This window comes from Anser anser (assembly GCF_964211835.1).
Source record: "Anser anser genome assembly, chromosome: 11".
In the NCBI taxonomy this organism is placed as follows: domain Eukaryota; kingdom Metazoa; phylum Chordata; class Aves; order Anseriformes; family Anatidae; genus Anser; species Anser anser.
Window position 1 is genome coordinate 4,169,888 of NC_139732.1, and position 24,253 is coordinate 4,194,140.

The 24,253-nt window shown below is 36.6% G+C and overlaps 1 protein-coding gene and 1 long non-coding RNA gene across 4 annotated transcripts; one reads left to right on the forward strand and one right to left on the reverse strand.

Annotated features, from left to right (window-relative positions):
• The first annotated feature begins 328 nt into the window (after nucleotides 1–328).
• Nucleotides 329–23,899, forward strand: LOC310905633 (uncharacterized protein F13E9.13, mitochondrial-like). 3 transcript variants are annotated; one of them, XM_083852187.1, is made up of 5 exons: nucleotides 329–411; nucleotides 6,775–6,955; nucleotides 14,675–14,825; nucleotides 16,831–16,958; nucleotides 22,963–23,899. In XM_083852187.1, the coding sequence occupies exons 2-5, from the start codon at nucleotides 6,796–6,798 to the stop codon at nucleotides 23,151–23,153; spliced, it is 630 nt and encodes a 209-aa protein (XP_083708313.1). In that variant the 5' UTR covers nucleotides 329–411; nucleotides 6,775–6,795; the 3' UTR covers nucleotides 23,154–23,899. The 3 variants fall into 3 exon arrangements, with proteins under 3 accessions (XP_083708313.1, XP_083708312.1, XP_083708314.1); XM_083852186.1 differs by lacking the exon at nucleotides 329–411 and adding an exon at nucleotides 3,693–3,823; XM_083852188.1 differs by lacking the exon at nucleotides 329–411 and adding an exon at nucleotides 3,705–3,827.
• Nucleotides 418–3,693, reverse strand: LOC310905636. The gene is made up of 3 exons (XR_014589190.1): nucleotides 3,566–3,693; nucleotides 2,034–2,108; nucleotides 418–1,673 (listed from the first exon to the last, which is right to left on the reverse strand). It is a non-coding gene; the product is annotated as an uncharacterized lncRNA (long non-coding RNA).
• Nucleotides 23,900–24,253: the final 354 nt, after the last annotated feature.

Here is a 24,253-nt window from a genome sequence, read left to right on the forward strand (position 1 = left end):
GCATTGGATGGAGCATCACTAACATGAGATAAGCTGTAGTAAGTACAGGATTAACAAGCTATAAACAGACATGGTACAATAAGATATTATACAGATACTCTTCAAGTTTGCAAATTAGTTTTAGGAACTAAACAGTTACAGCAAATCTGTCAAGTTCAGCTAAGGAAAGAGATGCCATTAAGGCACATCACAAAGAGATACAGCAGCCAAGTCTGACACTTCTCCCTATTTCAGCGTGCCAGTCCCTATAGCTGTTTTACCAGAAAATTGTTACTGTCTGTGGTATCAGTTTGCGCTTGCTCTGGGGTAAACAATGTTGTTCTTGCAGGGACACCAAGAAGTTCTCTTCCGTTGACACAAATCATTGATCAAGCTTGTCAAGAAGCAGAAATTTACAAGGATGCTGGAGTTGTAAGTTTTGGTTTTCTTCCTCCTATGGCAGTATTTACACAAAGCTGCTTCTGCATAGCGAATACTTTAAATTGAGTCCAAGTGATGTAGAATTCATTAAATACGTCTTAAGCCACAGAGTTCAGAAAGACATTTAAACATACATTTTGTATTTCAACATAATGCATAGGCCTTCTAGGTTTCAAAGCCTAAACTATGCATCACATGCACCCAGAATCGAAAAACCTTGGATTCAAACTTTACAATTTAAGTTGCTTAGATAGGATTACTGTCAATTTCTAAGAATTAAGTCAATTAAAAGAAAGACATACAGAAAGTTGACTGCAACATGAACTGTTGCTGCCTTTCTAGGTATTTGAATGTAGGATGCTTCATCATCCAGTTTGACAAGCCACTTTATTTAGCTCTGTACAGCATACTCTGGTTTCATGAAGTCATGAAGGAATGGCACACGCACAGTCGTAGGTACTGAATATTTCACTTATAGGCAGCAGGGTTCCCCCACAATTAGCGTTTGTACTACAGTAGTATAGTTTATTCAGGGACCAAAATATCATCTTACACCCCTTTTTGCCTGATTTAATCCTTCCATCCTAGCCCCTCGGGAGCAAGCATGCAGGCTTTGCACATCTAGAAGAGAAGGCCCAAAAGGCCACTCTTGACCAGAGGCAAGAGGCAGGTACTATTGCAGAACTGCCATTGGACCTAGAGTGCTGTAATCATCTGTGTTAGGTCAGCAGAATTTAACAGGGTGTATGTCCTTTTGAAATGTTGGATGTTTTAAACATTTCATTGCCCCTTGTCTGCACATTTTGATGTGATTTTTATTTGACCTGCCTACTGTATTATTTACATTTTGGTGTGCTAAGGTGGTGACCTGATGTCTGGGGTTTGAAAATGGCTTAAATGAACAAGTAGTCACAACTGAGCTGCTGTTTTCTGCAAAACTTTAAACTGGGTTATTCTTTTTAACAGCATAAGTTACAATGATACCTTACAGACAGAGCAAAATTAAATCTAGGAGTTTAGTCTAGATTATGGAATACCAAGGTCAAAATGCAAGACAAGTCACGTGAAGTAGGTTATGGACAGAGCACTTGTAAGGCTACATTAGGAAAGAGTGATGACAATGGAATTGTTGGAAGGATAAGCAACAGCATAGAAGAATGAAGTTTATGTAGACGAGCTTCAGTGCACTACCAGTTAGAATAATCTCTAACTGCAAGTGGTACAGAACAAGTCAGTTTTCTTCCTTTTTATACCTGTAGAAAGAGCAAGTGTGCAATTGCTCTGTGTTCTGTACTGTGACATTCTGTCTTGTCTTTGCTTTTGCTGCATCAACACTAGGTATAATGTGATTTGATCTACTTCAGAAGAATAGAAAGTACTAGTTTGTTTTCCTGTGTTAGAGGAAGTGGTTACATAAGTGATCTGCAACCCAAAAGCCATTGCCCCAGATTCCAGTACTTGTTTACTGTTTTCCCTTATGTATACACTAACTATATATTAAAACCGTAGCAACAGAGAGAAAACTAAGTATATCTAAAGGTGACTGAGAGTATAGAAGCAGTTACTTTCACCACAGTTGACTGCACTCAACTCAGATATATTTTTAAACCTACCTTTCAGGTAGACAGATGAGGTGAATGCAGTCATTCTCTACATATTTGAACAAATTCAAGGCATAACTGCATTTCCTGTAGAAGTTGTAACAACATTAGTATACAGGCCAAACCAATCTTTATTCTAAAGGTCTGTACATAATAGTGTTAAGGCAATATGACAAGCAAATCCTTTATTAATGCCATAGAGGTCGGAGATAATCAGGAGAGCTTCCATAAATATCACTATGGTTGCCTAATGCTTACTGCAATGCCTTTGTCTAGTTTTTCCCCAGTACTCTAAGAGAAACGTATACTTTCATGATAGATACTAAAGAGCTTCATGGCTTTTGCACAGATCCCACTCTTCCAAGTTAGCTCTCCTGATTCTGTAATGGAATTATTTGGTTTCTACCCTCCCCAGTACTCAGATTGAACTGTTAAACTGTCCATTTTTTTGCAGAAAAAGAACTAGAACTATAAAGGATTTTATCCATGGATGTTTTTACTGTTATTTCCAACTGCTTGCCTATGGTAGCCTTTAGAAGATTTGTAACCATATTGCTGCCACTAAATGTCTGTACGTTGTCTCAAGTTGCTTGAACTGGCATTAACATTCAAAAATATGCTGTGTGGGCTCGCTCACTCACTATTACACTTGGAAGTAACTCCTAGTTTGTTCAGAAAAAGGTGACTTGTCTGGCGTATTAGCAACTGAACATAGTAAATATGAAAGATTTGTGATATTAGAGCACAGTAATGAAAACAAGTGAGTGCTCAGTTAGGAAGCCATCTGTGCTCAAAATGTATATGCTTTGTACTTGTGTTGCTAAACAATGGAATTCCCTAGACAAGATTTTATAAGAAACAAGCTATGAGATGTGATCTCTCAGATTCTTATCTGCTTTTGTTTAAGCAAAAAACACTTGCAAAATATAACGAAGTTAACTTTTATTCATTCAAATCAGCCTGAGTGAAGCTTGCTTTATAACAGAGCACAAGTTCATTCTAGTTTCACTGATGAAACACACCTTACTAGTTGCTATTACCTAGCTGTAACTATGTGAGTAGGTGACATTGAAGATTAGATACATAAATAAGGGTATTTCTTAAAGAAATAAATATATTGCTGCATTGACTTGCAAGCATTATTATAGTGCCTCTTAATAAGCAACATTTTAGGTTTGCTTCTTTTACCTAGATTGTTCCTGGAGATGTGTTTATTACAATTCTGATCCTCCCAATCCTTCTCTTGTTTCTGTACCTGGAAGGGTGGTTGCCAGTACCTGCTCTGCATTAAGGTTCTCAAAAGCGAGAAGTTCCAAGCCTACTATCCTTATAGCTACAATAATGGTTAAAATTATTTAGGATTCAATAACAGTTGAGACAGAGTAAGTTATCATTTCTGCTATAGAAACATATAGATAGCTAAAATTGGGATTATAGAGATTAACATTTTAAATCACAGCTCTATTACAGTAGAATAAAACAGGGAAGTCTCCCCACTGCCATCTCCTACAATATATACAGGAAAACGTAAGGTGCCTACTTACCTGAGTTAAGTTAGCAATCTCTTGTTCTGGAGGTAGAGTTTTTTAAAGAAATTGTCTAGGTACAGCAAATAAATGCTTTACAAGGCTGTCTGATTTCCTTTGTCTAGAGGCAACTGACTGTGGTGGTGGGAGAAGCTGTAATTGTTTCAGTGCACACCTGAGTCTATTTAACAATGGGTGACACACAAAAAGCCTCTCTTCAGTAGGAAGGAACAGTTGTTTTCAGCTTGCAAAGGTTTTGATAACACATAAATGTTTGTAGGTAAAGTTTTTCTGTAAGGAAAACATTGAGGTTAAAGTTACTATAACTAAAACTTATATTACAGAGGGGGTGAAATAAAGCTTGTATGGTTGTTATACCTATTATGATTTATAGCATTGTGGCTATTTTTTGAGGTTTTTCTGAGGTTGCATATGTGTGCACAACAAGTGTTTTAAGAGGTCACTTCTATAAATAGAGTAAAGCTAAGGAAATTGTTTTCCTATGTAGTCAGAGAGGTATTTAACTGACCTGTTTTCCAGTAGCAAACTGGTACAAGAGGCACTTTCTGTATATGTAGCTCTCTATTTCCTTCTTACTTTGAGTGACTTCTCTAGTGTTCGAGAATTCCTGAGAATAAGACTACTTTACATATAAGCAATACTCAAATTGTTCTAATATTCAATGGAAAAGAAGCCCAAAAGGTTTTTGCTAGAGTCTTATCTCATACTATTCGAGGGAAATCTGCTTTGGAGTGTGCAATACAGTATCTGTTCTGATAGACTTCTACACCATAAGCTTAAATTCCTAGCACTTTAATCCAGCATAACTGTTTTCTTTCCACCATTTTAATTAGCTGTCTGATAGTACTGAAGTCTGTTTTATATATGTATAAATTCAGTAAACACAGAAATCTGTGCTGTTATATTTTTATATAAAAATATGGAAGAAAGCTTTGCGTTAATGCATCTGTGGTTTTGCTCTCTGTATTGCAGAACATATGTTGTTCCTTTTTTAAATTAAACAAAACATAATATGCAAAAGAACATAGCCTATTGGATGGCACCAAAGGAATAATGCGTTATTAAACTAATACCAAAAATATTCACAGTAGCTATGGACCTTGAGGCTATGGGAAGAGATAACTGTTAAAAAGTGAATATACTAAGTATAAGGTAGAAAAGAAAAATGCTGAAATCCTCCCATCTGCCTGCATTGTGAACTAGTATTCGATCAGATACTTGTTTTATGCGCAGTATTATGGCTAGAGTGTCTAATTACTTTTAAAATAAATTTATTAATATATCTAATGGAATAATTTGCTTTATTCAAATCCTGAGTTGTTAAAATAGAAACAATTCATGGAAAGCTCAGTTTCACTGTGATGCTGCTGTGGAGTTCTGCTAGTCTGTTCTGCCTTTTCAGCTCCTAGCTGAGCATCTGAAGCTCATTTCCTAGGCCTTTTTTTCATACTGAGGTTGGTTCTTGACTGCCCAAAGCTTTTAGTTTGTAGATCCTAGCTCCTTGCCTTCGATCAGCTTGGAGTTTCTAGGTTCTGGTGAAGTCTGCCAAGTTAAGCCTCCTTGAGCCAAGGATCTCATCTTCCAGGTTGTGTGGCCTCAAAGAATCGCCTTGTTTTGAGGGTTCATTGTATTCTTTGGGTTTATTGTGTTTTGTTAAAATATTGAAGTCCTACATTAATCCTTCTGCTATGTGTCACTACTGACCAACTTCACTTTCTCTCATAAACTATTAACCTCTCTCATGACATTGTATAATTTAAGTATAAAGAAGGAAAAAGGCTAAGAGGGTTCTCTTTCTGTTAGTTCATTAAAAAGGATTTAGTAGCTTGGACTGAGGTATGAGAAGACAACTTGGTCACTTCAACTTTGTGTAAGAGTGCTGACCTCATTCCAGAGAAACCAACTAAAAGTTGTTTGTTGTTTTGTTTGTTTTGTTTTTTCCTGAAAATGCTACAGGTTTTCTAACTAAAAGTTGATGTACATACTATATACTCTATTATCGTTTACTGTCAAAAGGGCTTCTACACTACAACAAAGATTGAAGAAGCGTTACATACGTGATTTTTTTTTTAAAGGAAACCTTTTTTTTTTTTTCCTTCTTCCTGATTCTCTGTTATTATTATGTGACTTTCTTTATTTCATCTCTGGTTGTCTTTTTTTTTTTTTAATTTATTTTAAAATGTTCTTTGTATTCTGTCTCATTCAGAATTTCTTTGAAGTGCAGAGCCTCCATTTTAAGGATTGTGATGTGTGGTAAAACTTCGGAGAGAATAGAATTTGTTTTCTATATGTACAATTAATTTGTCTTATAAACTTTTTGTATTTTTAGATTGAAACAGGTCAGAAATTTCTGGCTTCATTTAAAATTCTCACTGCAAATGCAAAACATCAGGCTTGAAATATGTTTCAAGGCTATACTTTTACTGTTGTTATTAGTCCTTGACAAAATTACATGATTTCCAGTTGTTGAAAAAGTTCTATTATATACTATATGATTGAAAATGTACAAGGCACTATATGATGTATAAAGATTTTCAATAAATTGCATAAATTATATCAGCAGAGTATTTTATTGTCACTCCATTGTTTGCTAAATGTATGTTCATACGGAGTGAGAGGTACCGTAGATAATAAATAGCGATATCTTCCTTCAAGTAAGCCTGAATCTGGAGTGGGAGAAATATCAATAGTTAATACAATGGTATTAGGCACACTGGAAATAGGCATTTAATAGTCAAACAAACAAAAACCTTTATTTTTCTAAAATAACACATTTTCTGACATTAATTGAATTGAAAATTGCCTTGATTATCTCTAAATCCTCCATTATCTAAACATACTCAATATCCTATATTCCATTTGGATAATTGAAGTTTCTCTACACTACTTTATATGAGGTATAAGATTTAACTCATTTGTCTATAGTTCACATTCTAGGATGGATCAAAGGAAGACTAATTGATGAATGTATAATTAAAATCACATTTATTTCTCTTCCTGATTTCTTTGCAAATACCATGCTGTTGATGAAAGCACTTTTACAAGTGGTTATATGCATCAACATAATTTACTGAAGATAATCCACCCTTTCAAGGAAAACCTTTAAACTTGTCTTTTAATACAAAACTTAGCATAGTACTAAACTAGCCATGTTTCTTAAATTCCTCTTTCAGCTTAATCAGATTTCCTTATTACAATCTCCACAGGATGGCTTGATAGTAGAAAACATGCACGATCGTCCTTACACGGTGTGTCCTGGGCCCGAAGTGACGGCAGTGATGACGGCCATCAGTGCCGCCGTGAGGCGAGCCTGCCCGCACCTCGCACTGGGCATCCAGGTCCTGAGCGCTGCGAATCAACAGGCGATAGCAGTTGCTCTCGCTGCAGGTAATAGAAATGACTCGCATGTTATTACTGTTGTTTGTTATGGCATTTACTCTCTGCAAATTGTGCATTGTACTAACATAGATACCATGAAAAATGAGATGTGAAAAGCTCACTGTACCCTGAAAAAGCAGAAATTAGATTTTGAGAAAGATGCCTGCTTGATTATAATAGATGATACTCGCACAGTGCTTCAGTAGGAGGCAGCTTAAAAATCCCAAGGCCACTGGTGCTGCTTTCTGGGTGAAACCTGTCTAAATGTAATGATTAGTTTAAACCTACTGATGTCTAAAAGCCACCTTTGGTGTAACTCTATTTACTTCAGTTAAATTATATTTGAAGATTAATTTAACCCACTGTGGTTAAGCATCCTTTTTCAGCATTTAATTATATGTTGTTGCTACTACAGTTATCTATTAAAACTAAATTTTAAAACTGCATTTGTTCATGAATGAAACTTTTCGTATAAAAACAAAAAATTGAGTGTACAGGTACCCAAACTACTTAAAATTAAATCACATTCAGGGAAATTAAATATAAATTAATCTACCCTTATTACAAGAATCCTTGACTTGCTGACCTTTCTTTTCTACTCCTTACTGAAGCAATTTTAGTTTTTCGTATAGAATGTTCCCTGATTCAAAGATGGAGACTGGTTTAATATGGAAAGCTTGTACTTCCTAAATACTTCATAAATTGAGGGTTGATGCCTATGTTTACCCAAATTGCATATGTAATTATAGTAAGGTTGCACATTTTGTAAATTGTACAAATTTTGTAACCAGGCAGACTTTTGTAAGAACATAAAACTAAAAGATGCTCATACTAATTGAAACCCATGCTTCGGTTAAAATAATAGGGAGTAACATCTGCAGTGGCAGTTTTAATTATGTTGAATATGTTCTAAAAATCTTGAATCCCTTTTTCTTGGGGGAATTTGTTACTCTGTGTTTGGAACACAGATTTGGTTTGAGTGCTTTAGAATCAGAAGTTGACACTTATAAGGTATGTAACTCCTTGACAAACTGACAAAACACGGGTTTTATTTCTGCGGTGGAACCTATGTGAAAAGCTAAACTAAAAAAGCTAACAGAATCCAGTTTTAATTTTGGGGGATTGTATGCATGTAGGATACTTGAGATGCATCGGCATTTGCAAAAGTATTTATGCACCTTATTTTCAAAAGTAATAGACTGCTAGTGGGTTATGCTTCCTTTTATGAGCAAAATTGATCACTGTATAGGGGATGTAGTGTGGGAACAATGTGTTTCTCTTACTTCTCAGCAATTACTAATGAGGGAGAGAATTCCTGAAGGGCTTGGGTTTTGCTCAGCTCTACTACTGTTCTGCACTATTTGCTCTGTAACTGGAGAACAGCAGCTAAGAAAGGCCTGTGTTCTGTGTTTAATGCATTTCATTGCACTTCTCTAAAAATGATTCTCAAGCTCACTGAACAGGAAAGCAAAAAGAAAGAAAATCACTTTAGACAAAGCCATAGTAAAATGACTTATTTTGTAGATAGCAAATCTCATAGTAGTGACTTTAATATCAATACAACTTTAATAGTCATTAAAGGTGGCTACTAATAAAGCAAGTCCAACATGCTTTCACTACAAAGTGCTTACTGAAGGTGTTATACCCAAAAAGCATATGTAGGATCTCCTGCTACTATGCAGTCATTTCATTTTCCTTGTAGATACTCCTGTCTCTGGTAGAAATAACTTCTGAAGAGCTGCACAGGGAAACCATAAGTGGTTTAGTGGTTTTTAGGCATAGGTAATTTTATTTTGTAAAGGGGGGGGAAAAAGTCAGAAAGTTTATGGTGTGACTGGAAGGAACTCATCTACAACATGTGGTTATGCTGATAAGTATATTGTAGATAGCCGAATAGTAACAGATTAAATCATTGCATTTTCCTAGCATAGAATCATTTAGGTTGGAGAAGACCTTTAAGATCAAGTCCAAATGTTAACCTAGCACAGGAAATGAGCCAGGACCTCTGTCCCAAAGCAGTCCAACTATACAATAAGATTATAGACAGCTGGTGAATAAATATTTTTATATATATGTGTGTGTGTATTTTAACCTTTGTTCATTTTTCCCTAGCTTCCTTAATTTTTACTTTGTAATACTGCAGTTCTCTTAAGGAGGGCAATTTGGAAACTACCTGAATTAATCATAAGTTGTCAAAAACTCCTAAGTTGTTCGATTCAAATATTAACAATGTTTTTGAACATCCTTTCTTTCTGAGTGAAATAAAGAATGGCAACAAATCCAGAAAGCCCTGCTGTAAACAAATTCCACAGGTATTCTCATCATTAGGCAGTAAAACAGACAGGACAGCATATTGATGGGTTACTGTTGTTTTCAGATTTATCCAATAATAAATTCATGGGGTGAAGAATCTGAGAAGGCTGAGGTGTTTTTGTTTTTTTTTTTTAAATTTATTTCTTTAGGAAATGTTTGTGAAATTAGGCACCTAAAGGAAAGAAAACACCAAAACCATGTTTGTGCTGAGAGCTTCAGCACAGATATGGGGCAGTGGCAGGGAAGTAGCAAGGGGCCTTGCAGAAGAAGGGAACAACTTTGTCTGCCCTCTTCTGACAGAAATAACTTTCAACACAAGCAGTTCTTCAGGTTACCAAAAAACATCTAGTGAGCCCAAACAGTTGTAGCCAACCTCCTCCCTGCCCTGGAAGGCTCAGCAAGCTTTTGCCTCCATGCCAAATGCGCGCTGCACAGAGGCTCGGGCTGGCGTCTGGCAGGCCGCGGCCTCCTCCTGGCACGGGCCTGGTGCCCAGCTCTGCCTCCATCCACCGCCACAGGCCGTGGACCTGCTCACCATGACAGAGCACGTGTGGGGATCTTCTGCTTTCACTTTTGCTTTCAAGACTTTGAAAGTTGCATGATTTATCCTTGTTTCTAAGGGCTGATATGATAATGTTAGTATGTTAAAAATTAGTATAATTATATACACAGATAGTGTGGCAGTCACATCATACTTAGTGAAGTCCTCTGCTGCTCAATGTTATACCCTTCTGATGTAGGCTTTTTAATTTAAAATAGAATAATATACCTAAGTAATTGTAGACCACAAAACATTGAGATAATACAGAATAGTACAGTTTTATATTTTTGACCGGAAGCCATCTCAATCTCAAATATTTATTCTTAGGAAAACACACCTTCTTAAAAGGTGTTTTTAATGACATCTTCCAAACACTGTATTATCTTCTTTCTTTCCTGTTTCATGGAACTAAACTGTTCTTTGTGGAGAAGCACGGCAGAAATTGTTTGCTAGGGATACTTTTCAATTGGTTCGTTATTAACAGGCGTACCATGTGATTTTTAGAGGTGTATAATCTCGTGTTTATAGTCCCTGATTTAATTAGCTACAACTGCTTAAGGTTGAAACAAAATGATATATCTAAGCAGGTCCTCCATGCATTTGTAGAGGATACAAAAATTCTCCATTACTTATGTTACTGTTTATTGCAAATAAACAGCAAATGTTACTGTTTATTATTTTTCAGTGCTCAGGAATGTTCACTAAATCCGGGTCAGATTTGGGCATCATGTTAGGTTTTCCTTATTTATTTATTTGCATACCTTGTTTCCTGAAGTTAACCACCGTTTGTGCTTGGTCTGTTTACTAAATTTCATGTAGTCATGCTATTTGTTATTAACCTACTTCGAAATTACATGGCTTTTCTTTTACTGAAAGTTTGCTAATTATGAAGCAATAGTCATCTTAGAGAGGACTGTTGCATGTAGAGGAATCACCCAAAATCCCTCAGCTGTTCTCTGCCTTTTTCCTTGCATTAATGAGATATTGTGCTTGGCTCTGCTCTATCAGTGTATGTCTTTGCAGAGGAGATGCAGAGCCCTTGCAATACAGGGGATATATGATGAGGACAGTCTCTCTATCCTTTTGAACATTCTGGGTGTTCTCCGTAGTAGCATGCGGCAGTGATTGAAAGAAAGAACTGGCCAATCATTAATCTAATGGAGACAGACTTAATGGTGAAAAGGTTTTCAAGAAATCATTGCTTTGTGGAATATTGTCCTAGACATCTGCTGATCTTTGAGACATAAAACAATCCCCATATCTGTATCTCAACAGTGATGCAGAGAAACAGTTTGCATATTCTAGGCACCTGAGAAAAACCTGAGCACGTGGGCCAGAGGCAAGTTGCGTTCTTGTGGTCTGCCAGAGCTTCAATCTCTTTGCCTGGGAGCAAGGACAGCAGGGTCTACTGTAGAGTGCAGCTTGCCTATACCTGGGTGAGCTTGTGTTAGTCGTCATGACTTATGACTCAGTTTATCTTCTACCATCTCCAGCAGACTCTGAAAATGCCCTTTTTTCTTTAAGGACCACGTTTTAGAAATCCCATGCGGTCACAGTTTCTTAATTAGTCTTCAGTAATGATAACAGCACAGTTGGTAGCTGATTAAGTGAGGCTTCATATCAGAAGACATCCTAGGTACCCAGATATCTCCAGGTCTTTTATAAATACAGCTTTCCTGTCTGAGACTGTTCCTCTCCCACAGCCACCCACCAGCAGAGAGATACTCCACAGAAATTCTCTGCTTGCTACATTCAAAGATACTGTTTAAGGTGGGATAGAATTAGGTTAAACTATATGTGAAAATGTTTGCTGATTTATTATTATTATATTTTAACTGATACCATGCTAATGCTTGGGGATGTGGGTGCATGTTTGGAAGCATCTGCAGGTGCTGTGGAGCAAGGCACCAAGTGCTGCGACTCTCACAGAGATGAGATGCTGCTGCAAGCACTTCTGGAGAAGCTGCTTCTTCCAGGCTTAGAATTCTTGTAGAGTCTGCAAGAAGCTGCTGCAAGATGATGTCCTGAGTAGAAATGGTTTTCCATAGCATAAAAACTGTATGGCTCTAGCATCAATAGCAAGCGAGGTTGATACTCCTCTGAGTTTTTATTTTCAGAACAAAAATTATCTTTTCATCTTCTTTTTGAATTAAGGCATCAAGAAGAGCTGGGATTCAGAATTTGCTGTGCATATAAGCCAAGATTCTACCTGTAAATTCACCTGCATCATCTTAAATTTGTGTAAAGTTCAAATTTCAGCAGCAACCTGGAGCTGCAGCCTTGCAAATGCCAGATCCTATTCTGTGAAAGCTGTAAATCCTGGCTTCCAGCTTCTTTTGACTTCATAATTCAGGGAATAAAAACATATATGAGAAAGGGCTTCTTAATGATTGTATCCAATTCACTGTTCTGTGGTGTTAAAATGCACATTTGCATCATTTTAAGATGGATAATATAAAAGTACTATTTCCTCAGTCAACTTAGTGTTGCAATACTTTCTGACCCAGCAAAGGAAATATTTGTCTGTCATTTTCTTTTTCCTTTTATTCATTAGTTATCACAGGAAGAAAAGAAAAAATAAAGCTTTCCTGTATTATTGATAAACTTTCACCGCTGCTTAGGCAGAGCTGTTTAAGTAGGATTAAAGTGTAGTAACGCTAGCTTTTGAAAAAGATACAAGATCTATATCCTTAAACAGGCCCTGCTCCAGATGGTTACGTGATTACACGTTCTTAACAGTCTTGAAGCTCTGTTTGCTAGGTTTTCTTGGAAACTTCCTGTTCTTGTTTTCCAGTGAGATTACAAGATTTTTTTGTTCCCATGTAAGTCAGAAAAGGGACTACCTATTAACTATTAAACAGCTATTACTTTTCAACTTGGGAAATGTGAAAATAAGAAATAGTACTGTTCTCACAATTTTATGAGCATAAAAATGAATTCATTAGCGGAGTCCAGTTATGGTTTCATAAAAACAGAAGAGTAACAATTTGGTGCCTTTGCCTATTACAACTAGTTAAAATTTGTATCTTCGTAGCTCCCCAAAACCCAAAGAGAGTATACAGCTCTGTTAAACTAAGGACAACATTTAGCAGAAAGTCTCAAATTCCTAAGTTAAAGGACCACAAACCAACATCAATAAACATGTAAGCAGGGAGCTTCAGTAAATGAATAGCCCTCATCCTGAGGTATCTGTTATGATTGCTGTGAAAATTTATCATATTTTTATTCTGACTGATAGTCTTGTGAGTAGAGGATAATTATTTTTACTTATTTAACTCTGAATTATACTGTAAATCTGGATGATTTACATGAAAATATGTGGGTTTTGTTCCTAGATGCAGAAATCTCAGTCTAGCTATTTGCACTGTTTCTTTCCTACTAGCACCTTTAATTATACTTGTGACATATTCGTATCTTTGGATCCTGAGAATACTCCATGCTTTTCACCTGCTAATTTCAAGGCATAGGACAGCTCATATTTGATTTGGCACCATCTGTGATGTTTCTTGTTAGCTGGAGTCTGTGTTGCTAAGCAATAGAGGCTCTCCTCTATCAGGCATAAGCTTCTGTTTCTGCAACTTCAGGGCTTTTGGAATGAAACTGAAATTTAGCTTTTAAAATAAGCAGGCACCTTGTCATTTGGTAAATATATTTTAAAGATCCTTTCTGTTTATATTTGAAATGTGTTAGGATGAGGCCTCTGTTGCCTAAGCAGTTCTCGGGTAGGTGGGGTTGCATCCCTGATGGCTGCTTTCACATGCGTTTGTTTCCTTGGTATGTCAGCTCTAATTAAATGTGCAGCTGACTCAAAGCTGGAGGAGCAGCAGAACTTCAGAAGGGCCTGGAAGAGAGCTCTGGAGCAAACTGGAAGAACAGCAAAAGCTGCACAAGATGAGTGCTGAGCTTTTACGCATCTTAAAGGACAGGTGAAATAAGCTTCAAGGCTACAAAAGATTGGAGAGAAGAGAGGACCACAATAAAGGAGTCAGAATTCTGTCATCTTGTGCCTAATCGCGGTGGGTTTGTTACGCCATGGCCTAAGGCATCAATATTTAAACATAAAGATATTCAAAGGCTGTGTAGGGGGAACCTGGGAGTAAATGAATGGTCTGTGGAAGTTGTTTCTATTCTTAGTCTTCCTCTTAAGTACCCATCCCACAAAACCTTCCTAATTCAAAGAAAGAATGAATATGGGGAACACTGGGTACTGAGGTAAGGTAGAGTTGATACTTGCAGTAAATTTGGAGTGGAGTAGAAACCTTATCTTTCTGTACCTTTCGCCTAGCTCTAGAAGTAATTTCTTGATGTTGCGCTGCGTAGAAAACAAGTTACATTCAGATGAAGAGTAAAATAATGTGTGTAAAGTGTTGCAGGCTATGTTTTTTTGCTAAAGTTCCTGAAGAAAAGAAGACCTGTGCTGTTCTCTCTTTGTCCATGTCCTTGTCGCTTTTTGACCTGTTGGCTAATTTCAGGCATGTTTAACAGAGGAATAGATGTTGGGAAAGAAGTAATACAATCATAGAGTATCTGGAAAAAGGTGAAACCAAAGTTAGTGCCCTTTTTTGGAGGGAAGCCACATCATTAGGACAAAGGAGCTATGCGTTGGCCTACCCACTTCTTCGTTGGCTCTTGCCCGCTGGACATCATGGCAGAGTGGCAGGGCAGGGTGTGCAGTTCCTGATTCTATACCGTGGGTACAAAGACTTAAATATGTGGGAAAGCAAGGGTGATTAAGTCTTAGAGCACACGGAGTACCTTGTGTCGAGACCAGATAAGAGCCGGGTAGTAGGGTAGACTTTGCTTTTAGTTTTGTTTTTCAGTCTTTGGTTCTGGCTAAGACAATGCTTTTTTTTTTCTTTTTTTTTTTTTTCCAGGTCTTGATTTTATCCGAGCTGAAGGGTTTGTGTTTTCTCACGTTGCTGATGAAGGGATCATAAATGCCTGTGCAGGTAACCTGCTACGATACAGAAAACAAGTTGGAGCAGAGAATATTCAGATTTTTGCTGATATTAAAAAGAAGCACAGGTAAATATAAGCAATATTTATGTAAGTATTAATGTAATAATGTTCTTACGTTTTTCTCGCTTTTTCTGATTATTTTATGTCTATTTAACATCAACAAAGTTAATGATAAAGGGAGAGCTTTATTGTTCAAGCAAGGTCTTGCAGCACTATTAGGGGATATGTTCAAAAATAAATTTGCACCTGTAAGCTGCAGGTTGCTGCATCTGTGAAGTTTTCAGCTTAACCTTCAGGATTTATAAATGCAGACTGTAAATGTCTTGCATCTGGTATCAGGTGAGATTTTATATCCTCATATGCCTATTATGTTTAAAGAAATTATGTTTCAGGAGGCTAAGCATCCAAGGTTATTTTTAGTTATGCAAGCAGTTTCCACATACAAAGGATCCAGATCATAATATTCTGGCGTTTTAGAAAGCTATTCTCTTTTTTTTCTCCTTGCTGCCAATAATACTGGTTTCTTCTACTTAAAGTCGGTGCTGTCTATGTATGGATTATGTTCTGTGATTATCAAACAGAAGGAACTTATGACAGATGAACCCAGTTTTTCTGTTGATATTTTATCGTAACTGTCACACAGTACTTTTAGCTATTCATATGTCACTTTTTTCCAGAAGAACTGCTCAAGTGTTATGTATTATACATGCTAAATAACCTAATTAAAGTGTTTGTGTGTAGTACATGGGTAATCATGAAAATAACCATGTTTGGAAGATTCTAAATACCTGTTTGTGTTTTTTTGTGGTTTTTTTTGTTTGTTTGTTTTTAAATAAATTTCAAAATAGAAAAGAAAACAATGTCTTATGGTCAAATTAAGCTTTTATGGTCCTTTTGGTGTTGTTTCTTTTTAATGATTTCTTCATATATATAAAGATATATATTAAAAATACTTTTTTTAGACATAAAAATTGATGAATGTATCATGTGATTCTCTTCCTTTGTCTTATCAATTGATAGGTTAATATTTGGATTATAGTTCGGTGAAATGATTTGTTTTTTTAAGAGAGGAAAAGAGTTGTTTTTTTTTTCAGGGGGATTCCGAAGTTGAGAAGGAGATGCTGAGAGCCCTATTATTACTACCTTATTATATGTATTAGAGATTTAGGCCCACCTTTCTCCAGCTACAGAAAGGGATTTAGTATACTTTCTCTTGCACCCATCACCACTAGTAGAAAGCACTGCATAGTAAGCATGTCCTACCACTAATATGGAACAAAACTGGGCCCCCCATGTCTATTGTCCATCCAGGCTAATCCAGGGAAGAGGTTGATTCTGCCCCTCATTGGTGCAAAGGATTGGCCATAGCCATTATTGTTTCTATACTTCCAGTTAATTAGGATGTAAAGTCAGGTGTTGAACCAGCAAAGACTGGAATTCTTTCAAGGTTTAGGTCCGTTTAAATTAAAAACTGCTATCGCTATAGGTTTCAAAGTGCATCACCCATGTATCAAAGCCTGCTGTTGAAAAGCTAGTCTGCAGGTAATTGATGTTTGTAATTGCTATGTAAGATGATTCCTGTGATTATATTATAGGTAATAACTATACTTTCTGTTAGCTGGACTTCATGAGATGAAGTGGAGGGTGTTATTGCAGTTCTAAGTAACAGAATCTGATTTATGAATGACCGAACATCCACAACTCCCACTTGAAATCAGAGCTTCTTGTGTTCAACGTTTCTGGGATACAGGTGCTTGACGTGCAAGCAGTTGCCTCAGTTGACACTTGGTAGTTCACACTTGGCAATCACTCTTTAGAGACAGAGGACCCAGAGCAATAGAGCGATCAGTTATGGTGCTGTGATGGAGGAGGTTGGGTCTTCTTCCTCTTGTTTGTACAGCAATTTTACTTTCCGTTTTAAAATAGGCCGCTTACCATCTCTTTCAAAAAGCCTGAGTTTGATTGTTCTGACAGTGGGGAAGATGAAGAAATGCAGTCTAAACATTGAACAAGATGGATAACAAATGTGTGTGCTGAAAGTAACCACAGGGTACATTCCTGCTGTTTACAGTGCTCATGCTCTGACGGCAGATGTTGGTGTGGCTGAGACCGCGGCGGCTGCCGAGCTCTTCCTGGCTGACGGGCTTGTATTGACTGGCAAGGCTACTGGGCTGCCCGCAGATCCTGAGGAGCTGAAAGGTGAGAGCTGTCACACGAAGGTTGGACAACAGGCAGTGAATCAGCTTCTGGGTTAATGGGTTAATGTAGAAAGAAATTTATATGTCTGCTGTTCTTTAAGTAAAAAGGAAAAAAAAAAAAAAAAGAAGAAAAGAAATTTTCACTGCAGACTTTGATATGGTACAGCAAAGCTGATGTGATTGAGGTTCTATTTGGATTGTCTGTGGTATGTTTCTAAACAACCATTTGACAGGACAAAAATAAAAATTATTTCAAGCTTTTATAATACTGAACGATGCTGAGGCTTATTTTTTTTTAAAAAAAAGTATGTAAAATTTAAGTTGTAAAAGTTAACCCCCCCTTAAAAAAAATAAATTGATTAGTATAATGAAAAGTTACTTCATAACCTTATTAAAAAAAAATAACTAAATAAAAATGTTTAACTCTTCAGTGGAAAGATTTAAATATTTCACAATCTAAAATAAAGTCCTGCAAGAAAAGGGTCGTTTTGATACGGCACAATTACAAACAGTAATACCAGGGAAAACACTGCTTAGGAGGTTTTCAGAAAAAAATGCAGGTCTGTTGGAAAATAGAAAGATGTGTCATCAAAATATATATTTTTTAATGGTCTGGACTTTTTATTAAGGGAAAGTTGTTTGGCCTATAAGTCCTGTCCTTTGTGTTAATGCGTTTCTTCCTGGCGTAAGTTTGGGCTTTCTTCATGAAACTTGATTGCTTCCATACTTGAATGAAAATTCTAATTTTCATCACTTAATTTTAGTTCAGTTTCATGGCTTGAATTTGGGGGTCTGTCTACATAAAATAGAAAGTGTTGTTTTTAGGTTTTACTTTGATGAACATGATGTAACCTAGGTTGTTTTGGAGTGCAGAGTCAGTTACACTCAATTTAGTCAATCAGGGTGAACTCTAAGTTGGGAGCCCTGTTAATGTGCATTAAAATATATTCATTTGGCTAACGTGGAATTTTAAAAGCATGCTAAATGAAATGTATCCAAAGCAAATATTCTTCTTGTATAGACAAATCACAAGGACTATTAGACATCTGCATCTGCCCTTGTACAATTTCTGTTTCAAGTTGCAGTGATACCTGTAAGGACCAATATTCAGAAATAATTACTGCATGTTTGGTCAAATAACAGTACCTTTTGGCAAAAATAATGTTTTTGAATGAAGGAAGATACTGGTATGTTCTCTGCTTTTTTAAGCGTGTTCTGATCTAGACCATTCAGTCATTATTCCATCTTTGTTATCATACAAAAGGAGGAGGTGAATAACATGCTCTTTTTGGCATAGAGACCTAGGTCCCAACATCTTCTGGAATAAAGTGAAATATTTTAGTGATTTCAGGGCTTTACCCATATTGTACATCTTTATCAGCATTTAAAATGAATGTTGAACTTGTCAAAATGTTTTTTCAATTTCACATATGTTAAAACAAAACAAAACGTTTTTGCCAAAGAACAGATGATAAATGACTCCACTTCAGTCACCAATGTTAAAAAGAAAATGATTGGTTGGAGTGAATACTGAGCTCTTAAATTAGTTTGTTGCTCAGTACAGTAAACTAGAAATGATACGTGGGAACAGATCACCCTGAAAGCTAGGGACATATTTTAGAGACTACAAAATTTCCTTAATCTAGAGCTCCATTTTCTGTCTGAAATTATTATCCCCATATATCCCCCTCTCTCTTAGTGCAGATTAAATTAAGGAAAAAAAAAAAAGAAGAATTGATGAGTCTTAGGGCAAATCCTAGTTTAAATTCTGTTTTCCAACATGCACATGCAAACTCCGTTGATTTCCTGCATCTCGTGAAAAGTACAGTGGCTTAAAACAGTTGAGAAGAGCTTAGAAATCAGTACTTCATGGTGTAAGGAAATGACAAATTAGGCATATTTATGTCAGTAGATTCTTAAAAGGAATCAGATGTACAGTATACAAAGTTGGTTGTTGATATGAGTTAAATTTTTGCATTTGACGAATTTATGCAGCACTGAAAGTGCTGTACTGTGGTGATACAATTGGGCATCTTTCATCACACTGCAAAGCATCTCCTGATAGAAGAACCAAGAGACAGATGAGGTTTTGTCATATCTTTTTTTCAGCTTTGTTGTGTAGTAATATGGAAGTGTTTTTGCCTTTGTGTCTGCGTGTTGAATTGACTGATTTGTGATGGGGTGTGGGAAGCGAGTGTTTCCCTGTCAAGACAGAAGTGTGTTCAGCAGGGTTGTGTTTGTAGTTGGTGTCGCTGCCTTCCTGAAGGAACCTGCAGCATTTCTCCTCGCAGCCCTGGGCTCCCTGAGCCTACCAGGAACCAATAGCCAAGGGAGCAAGAGGTCTGAAAATCATAATGCCAACTCCAGGCTGTTAAGGAGCAGGAATTATAGCTGAGCATTTTGAATTACAATTTAATTCTTAAAGCATTTTCATTTAAGAGGTTATATAAGTCTGTTCCAGTTTATGTGGTAAAGTGCTCTTTGGTTAGAGGATGTGAATCTATCAGGTTTTCTCTTTGGGATAAATGCTGAAGAACCTGGTTCAAATCCAGCCTGTATTTAAGTGACCAAAGCCTGTGTGTAAGGACTGTTACCTGTATGAACAAACTAAATGGCCTAAGCTGAGCGACTGGTGGAAAACTGGGCACATCACAAAATCCAACATCTGGCTCTGGCTGTCACCTCATGCTTTAGTGTTCATAGAAGGGGCATCAAGACTGATTCACCCTCCTACCTTTTGATGGTCTGTTTAGGTCAAAATAAGAGGCTGCTGCCTTTGCGGTACCCTCCTATAAATAAATGGGAGATGTCTGATCTGTACTTTTCTATAAGCCCTAGATTTAATGACAGAGGAAAAAAGTCCTTTGAATTAAAAAGCTAAAATGGGTTACAGTGGAATATTACCATAAACATAGCATTGTGTATGGTACAGTGATTATTGCATATGAAAAAGCTGTTAAAGAAGAGTAGTCGAGCAAGTTATTGGCACAGTGGTGCTTATTTTTACACGGCTCTTTGCCATTGTTTTCAAGCTAGGAGCATTTGGCCTTTATTTCATGTAACTTGTACATACCATAGTTCAAATGCTTTCATTGTGCTTTGCAACCAAGCACTATTTCATTTGATTTTATTAAAGACATGTCTGCAGACGTACTGTCAGAAGAAAGAGCACAGTGCCCTCTAGTTACAGTTCATTGAAATAGAGAAGCATGCAAGTTCTGTAAAGTTTAGGATCTTGTTACTTTAACATCACAAAATTGTCTCCTTTTCTCTTTTCATCAAAAAATATAATCAGAAGAAGAAAGCTGAAAAAGACTGTAAACAAGGTTCTGTGCTTAGAGACATCTTGACAGTGACTGAATGTCACCATGTGGAAGCATCTCACCACTGTTGCTTTATTTTCTTTTGCAAGTTAGAATTTGTATTAATGCAGCCAGTAGACAAATCATCCTCTACTCATCAACTATAGGCCTTGATGTGCTTGACTTAAAAGTAGTATTTGTAGCATACTTAATTAGATAACCCAGTCTCATTATAGACTGGGCACTTCCATTGCTGTTCTTCACATTGACAGTCTGAATAAATCTCCAGTACAGCAGATGCATGTGGACTGCACGTGTCACACACGGATCACAGCAGGAGTTGGATACCTTGCTATTTAGGGAAGCTTTGTGTTTTTTTTATAGTTTCACAGCAGTCTCGTGTTTTGCTGTTTCAGTCTTTGCCTAGTAGGACTAACCTATTGTCATACACCTGTGTGATCATGCTCTGTTTAATTATTTGGCTCTTCATTTTTCCTGCCAATGTGAAATAATTACAAAACAACTACCTGCTAATGTGCCTTATGCATCTGTCATAAAAACCAATATTGACTAGGAACACAGTTCCTCTGGGAATGTAGGAAAGTACAGTTGCACAAATCTGCGGTCAGTTGTAGCACCTTAATTACGCGTTGGTATCTATGTAAAGCAAATAAGATTTCCAAGAGTACATAGGTGCTATATAAATAAAATTCTAATTTTTCTAGAACAGGATTTCAGTAATAATGTTATAAATAACTAAAAATGAATTGTTTTGTTGCTGTAAGCAGGACAACCACAGGAATATAAAATATGCAAAGAAATAACCGTAGTTTTAATCACATATATATGATTCTGCTTTGTTTGAAATTTTCAATAAGGATTGTGTGAAATGTTTTATTCTTTTATGTTAAAAATTTTGTAAGAAGCAGTTATTGTTCCTAGATGGAAAAACGGTAGGACATGAGACCTAAAAAGAAATTCAAGAGCATTTTAATTGATCCCTTTTCTTTGGTGAAGTAGCAAGGTGATACACAATTATTCTTTCCTGAAGCATCTTTAATAACTTAGGCTTCTGCTGAAATTTTATTTAAAACAAAAAGTCTGCTTCAAAACACTGTTTACTTACATATATGTTTTTCCTAGTTTTCTCAAGCTCTAACCATCTTGCATCAGTATATTGTCACCAATTAAAGCAATTTATATGTTCTTAAAGGTCAGAACTAATGCTTCACAACATTCCTCTACATAAGGGAAGAAGTCTTGAGAGTGACTCTTAGGATGGTCAGTTCAAAATGAAGGGATGAAAAGGATGCTTAGTAACTCTAGAACGAGGGCTTTTCTAGTTTTCCCAGCTAGTACTGGCTTGTGTTCTACAGAAAGTACCCTAATAACCTTTTGTGTCCATGGAGAACCTTTCCATGGTCAAAACAGTAGCACATACTGTATGCAGAAAAATTGTCTTTTTCGTTCCATTGATATTTATAGAAAGAGAAGAAGTAGAAGAAGTCTTTATCAGTGCTGTCTTTTGAGTTTTAGGAAACTAGCTGAAGCTATCAATGCAGCCTATAACCACTGCTTGCTTTACTGTTTTTGTGTCCCTGAAACTTGCCATGAAGCAGAGAGCATGTTCTTTTTCAGTTCCCTGTGAGTAAGGCCCTTTTTGTTTCTTCGGTGAAGATCTTCTGCTAGTTGTCAACATAAATTCAGCAGAGACCTGGCAGAAATACACACCAGTCCAACTACCATTATGGTGATTTAAACTGATGACTGAAGAATTGTAATGAGCGCAGCTCTGCTGAATAGTTCTGCCACTTTAATGATCTCACCAGACTTGCAAAAAAGAGTGTGAGCTGATATAATAAATGGAAGCAAGAATTTCGTCTTATTCTTGTGTCTATATACTGATTACTTCATAGAAAGATTGAGAAGAGGTGGTCACTCACTTCATTTAAGGTGAGGGAAATTGAAAACGCAGTTAAAAATCCCCATAGCACAAGATAAACCCCATGGTCACTCCAGCAGCAGTAAATCCTTTCTCAAGACAACGGAGCTGGTTTGTTTGGAATCTATACTAGGTGCTACTGCAACACAGTAGAAAATGATAGCTATTTTCTGCATGTGGTACCCCAACCACAGCAGAGCCACTTAAGCAAAATGGTAAACAGTCACATTAAGTAGATGGGTCAGGTCTTGCTGTGCAAAAGCTTCCTGAATCCAGCATCTCTTCTTACCAGGGACGTGGAATAGAAATGAGTTTATAAAGGAATATAGTAAAATGCAGTGCACTCCCTGCCCATCATTTTCACTTAATCTTGCTTGAATCTTTTTCCTTGAGGGCGAAAAAAAAAATGGGTACAGTTATGGGTACCAAGACTCAACTTTCATCTCTCTTGTAGCACCGAAACCATCGTCTAATATGCAGTCAGGAATATTATTCTGCAGTGTTTCATACAATAACAGAATGCAAAATTAAATGAAAGTGAGATTTTCTTAATAGTCGTTGAGAGCTAAAGGTGTTTTCTCTAAATCAGTTGTATCACTCTATTATAGAACTAAGAAATACTACGCTTATGAGTTTCTTGATACACAGTTTTTCAAAAACAAAGGTAAGTTGGAGCGTGTAGTCTTTAGAGAATTTTGAAGATGGGACAGAGTCAGAGGATTTAACCCTATTTTATTTTATTTTATTTTTTTTTACTTCAGAGGTTCAACGTGCTGTGAAGATTCCTGTGCTGATTGGGTCTGGAGTGACTATGGAGAATGTCAAGAATTATGTGGATGCAAATGCTCTAATAATTGGTTCGTATTTCAAGAAAGAAGGTTATTGGGCAAACGGTGTTGATCCTGACCGAGTAAAGAAATTTATGGATCACATAAGTAAACTGAGAGAATGAGTTTGTCAAACAGTATTCTTTTTGTGTGTATACAAATGCAGTATGATATATCACACAGAATTAAAGCACAAATGTGCACTTGAGTGGCTAATAACTTTAAATTAAAATGCACATCATCTCCATGACTAACTGGGGAATGTGGTGACACTTTACAATGAACTGGTGCTATGATGTTTGTTACTAGGCAGCAGAATTCTGTAGCACTCAAAGCCATTGCCAAGACAAAACCAGCTCTCCAAAGGCTTTTGTAATATATTCTCTCCTATATGCAAAGTGCTCACAGAGTTTAAGAAATTGTAGTAAATACTGGTTGCAGGATGAGCTGAGTTTTGCTTTGCATGTGAGTACAATAGGACATACTAAGTTTACAGCTACCAGTATTGTAAATTGGACAAGTTAATTAGCATTTCAGTTTCCCCATCTGTAAAATGATGATAATAGTACCTACATCACAGGGGGGTTGTAAGGCATAATAAATGGATGAATGTACAGCACTTTCATCTCCTTAAATGAAGGGCTCTATTAAAGTTCAAGATCATTATTTTTTCATTAGAATTGCGCATTTATTACAAAAATGTAATAATTGTATACTATACAAAAATTTAAGATAATTGGGAAATTGATTTACTTACAATACTTATTGGAGAATAAATGTAAATATTTAATTACATTTTAAGTAGAGTTGGAATTCAGTCAAAATGTTTTTGCAAAAATTGGAAACTTTATTAAAGGCTTATTGTTATTTTCCAGCAAGTTCCTACAGCTTTGTACCTCTTCAGACTATTATTAGTGATGTTTAAAACTGCCAGGTTCCTTCCAATACACAAGTTATAGTTGTGATGGAATCCTTTCTACCAAAACTGACAGGTAAACATGGATTTTCATTTTTTTTCTGTAAAATGTAGAGGAAAAATGTGATGGTCTGTCTATATTGTTAAAGATACCCCTAGCAATTGGCTAACGGGCAGGGCCCAAAGGGTTATAGTAAATGGGGCTGCGTCAGGCTGGCGGGCGGTCACCAGTGGGGTCCCTCAAGGCTCCATTTTAGGGCCGGTACTTTTCAATATTTTTATAAACGATCTGGATGTAGGAATAGAAGG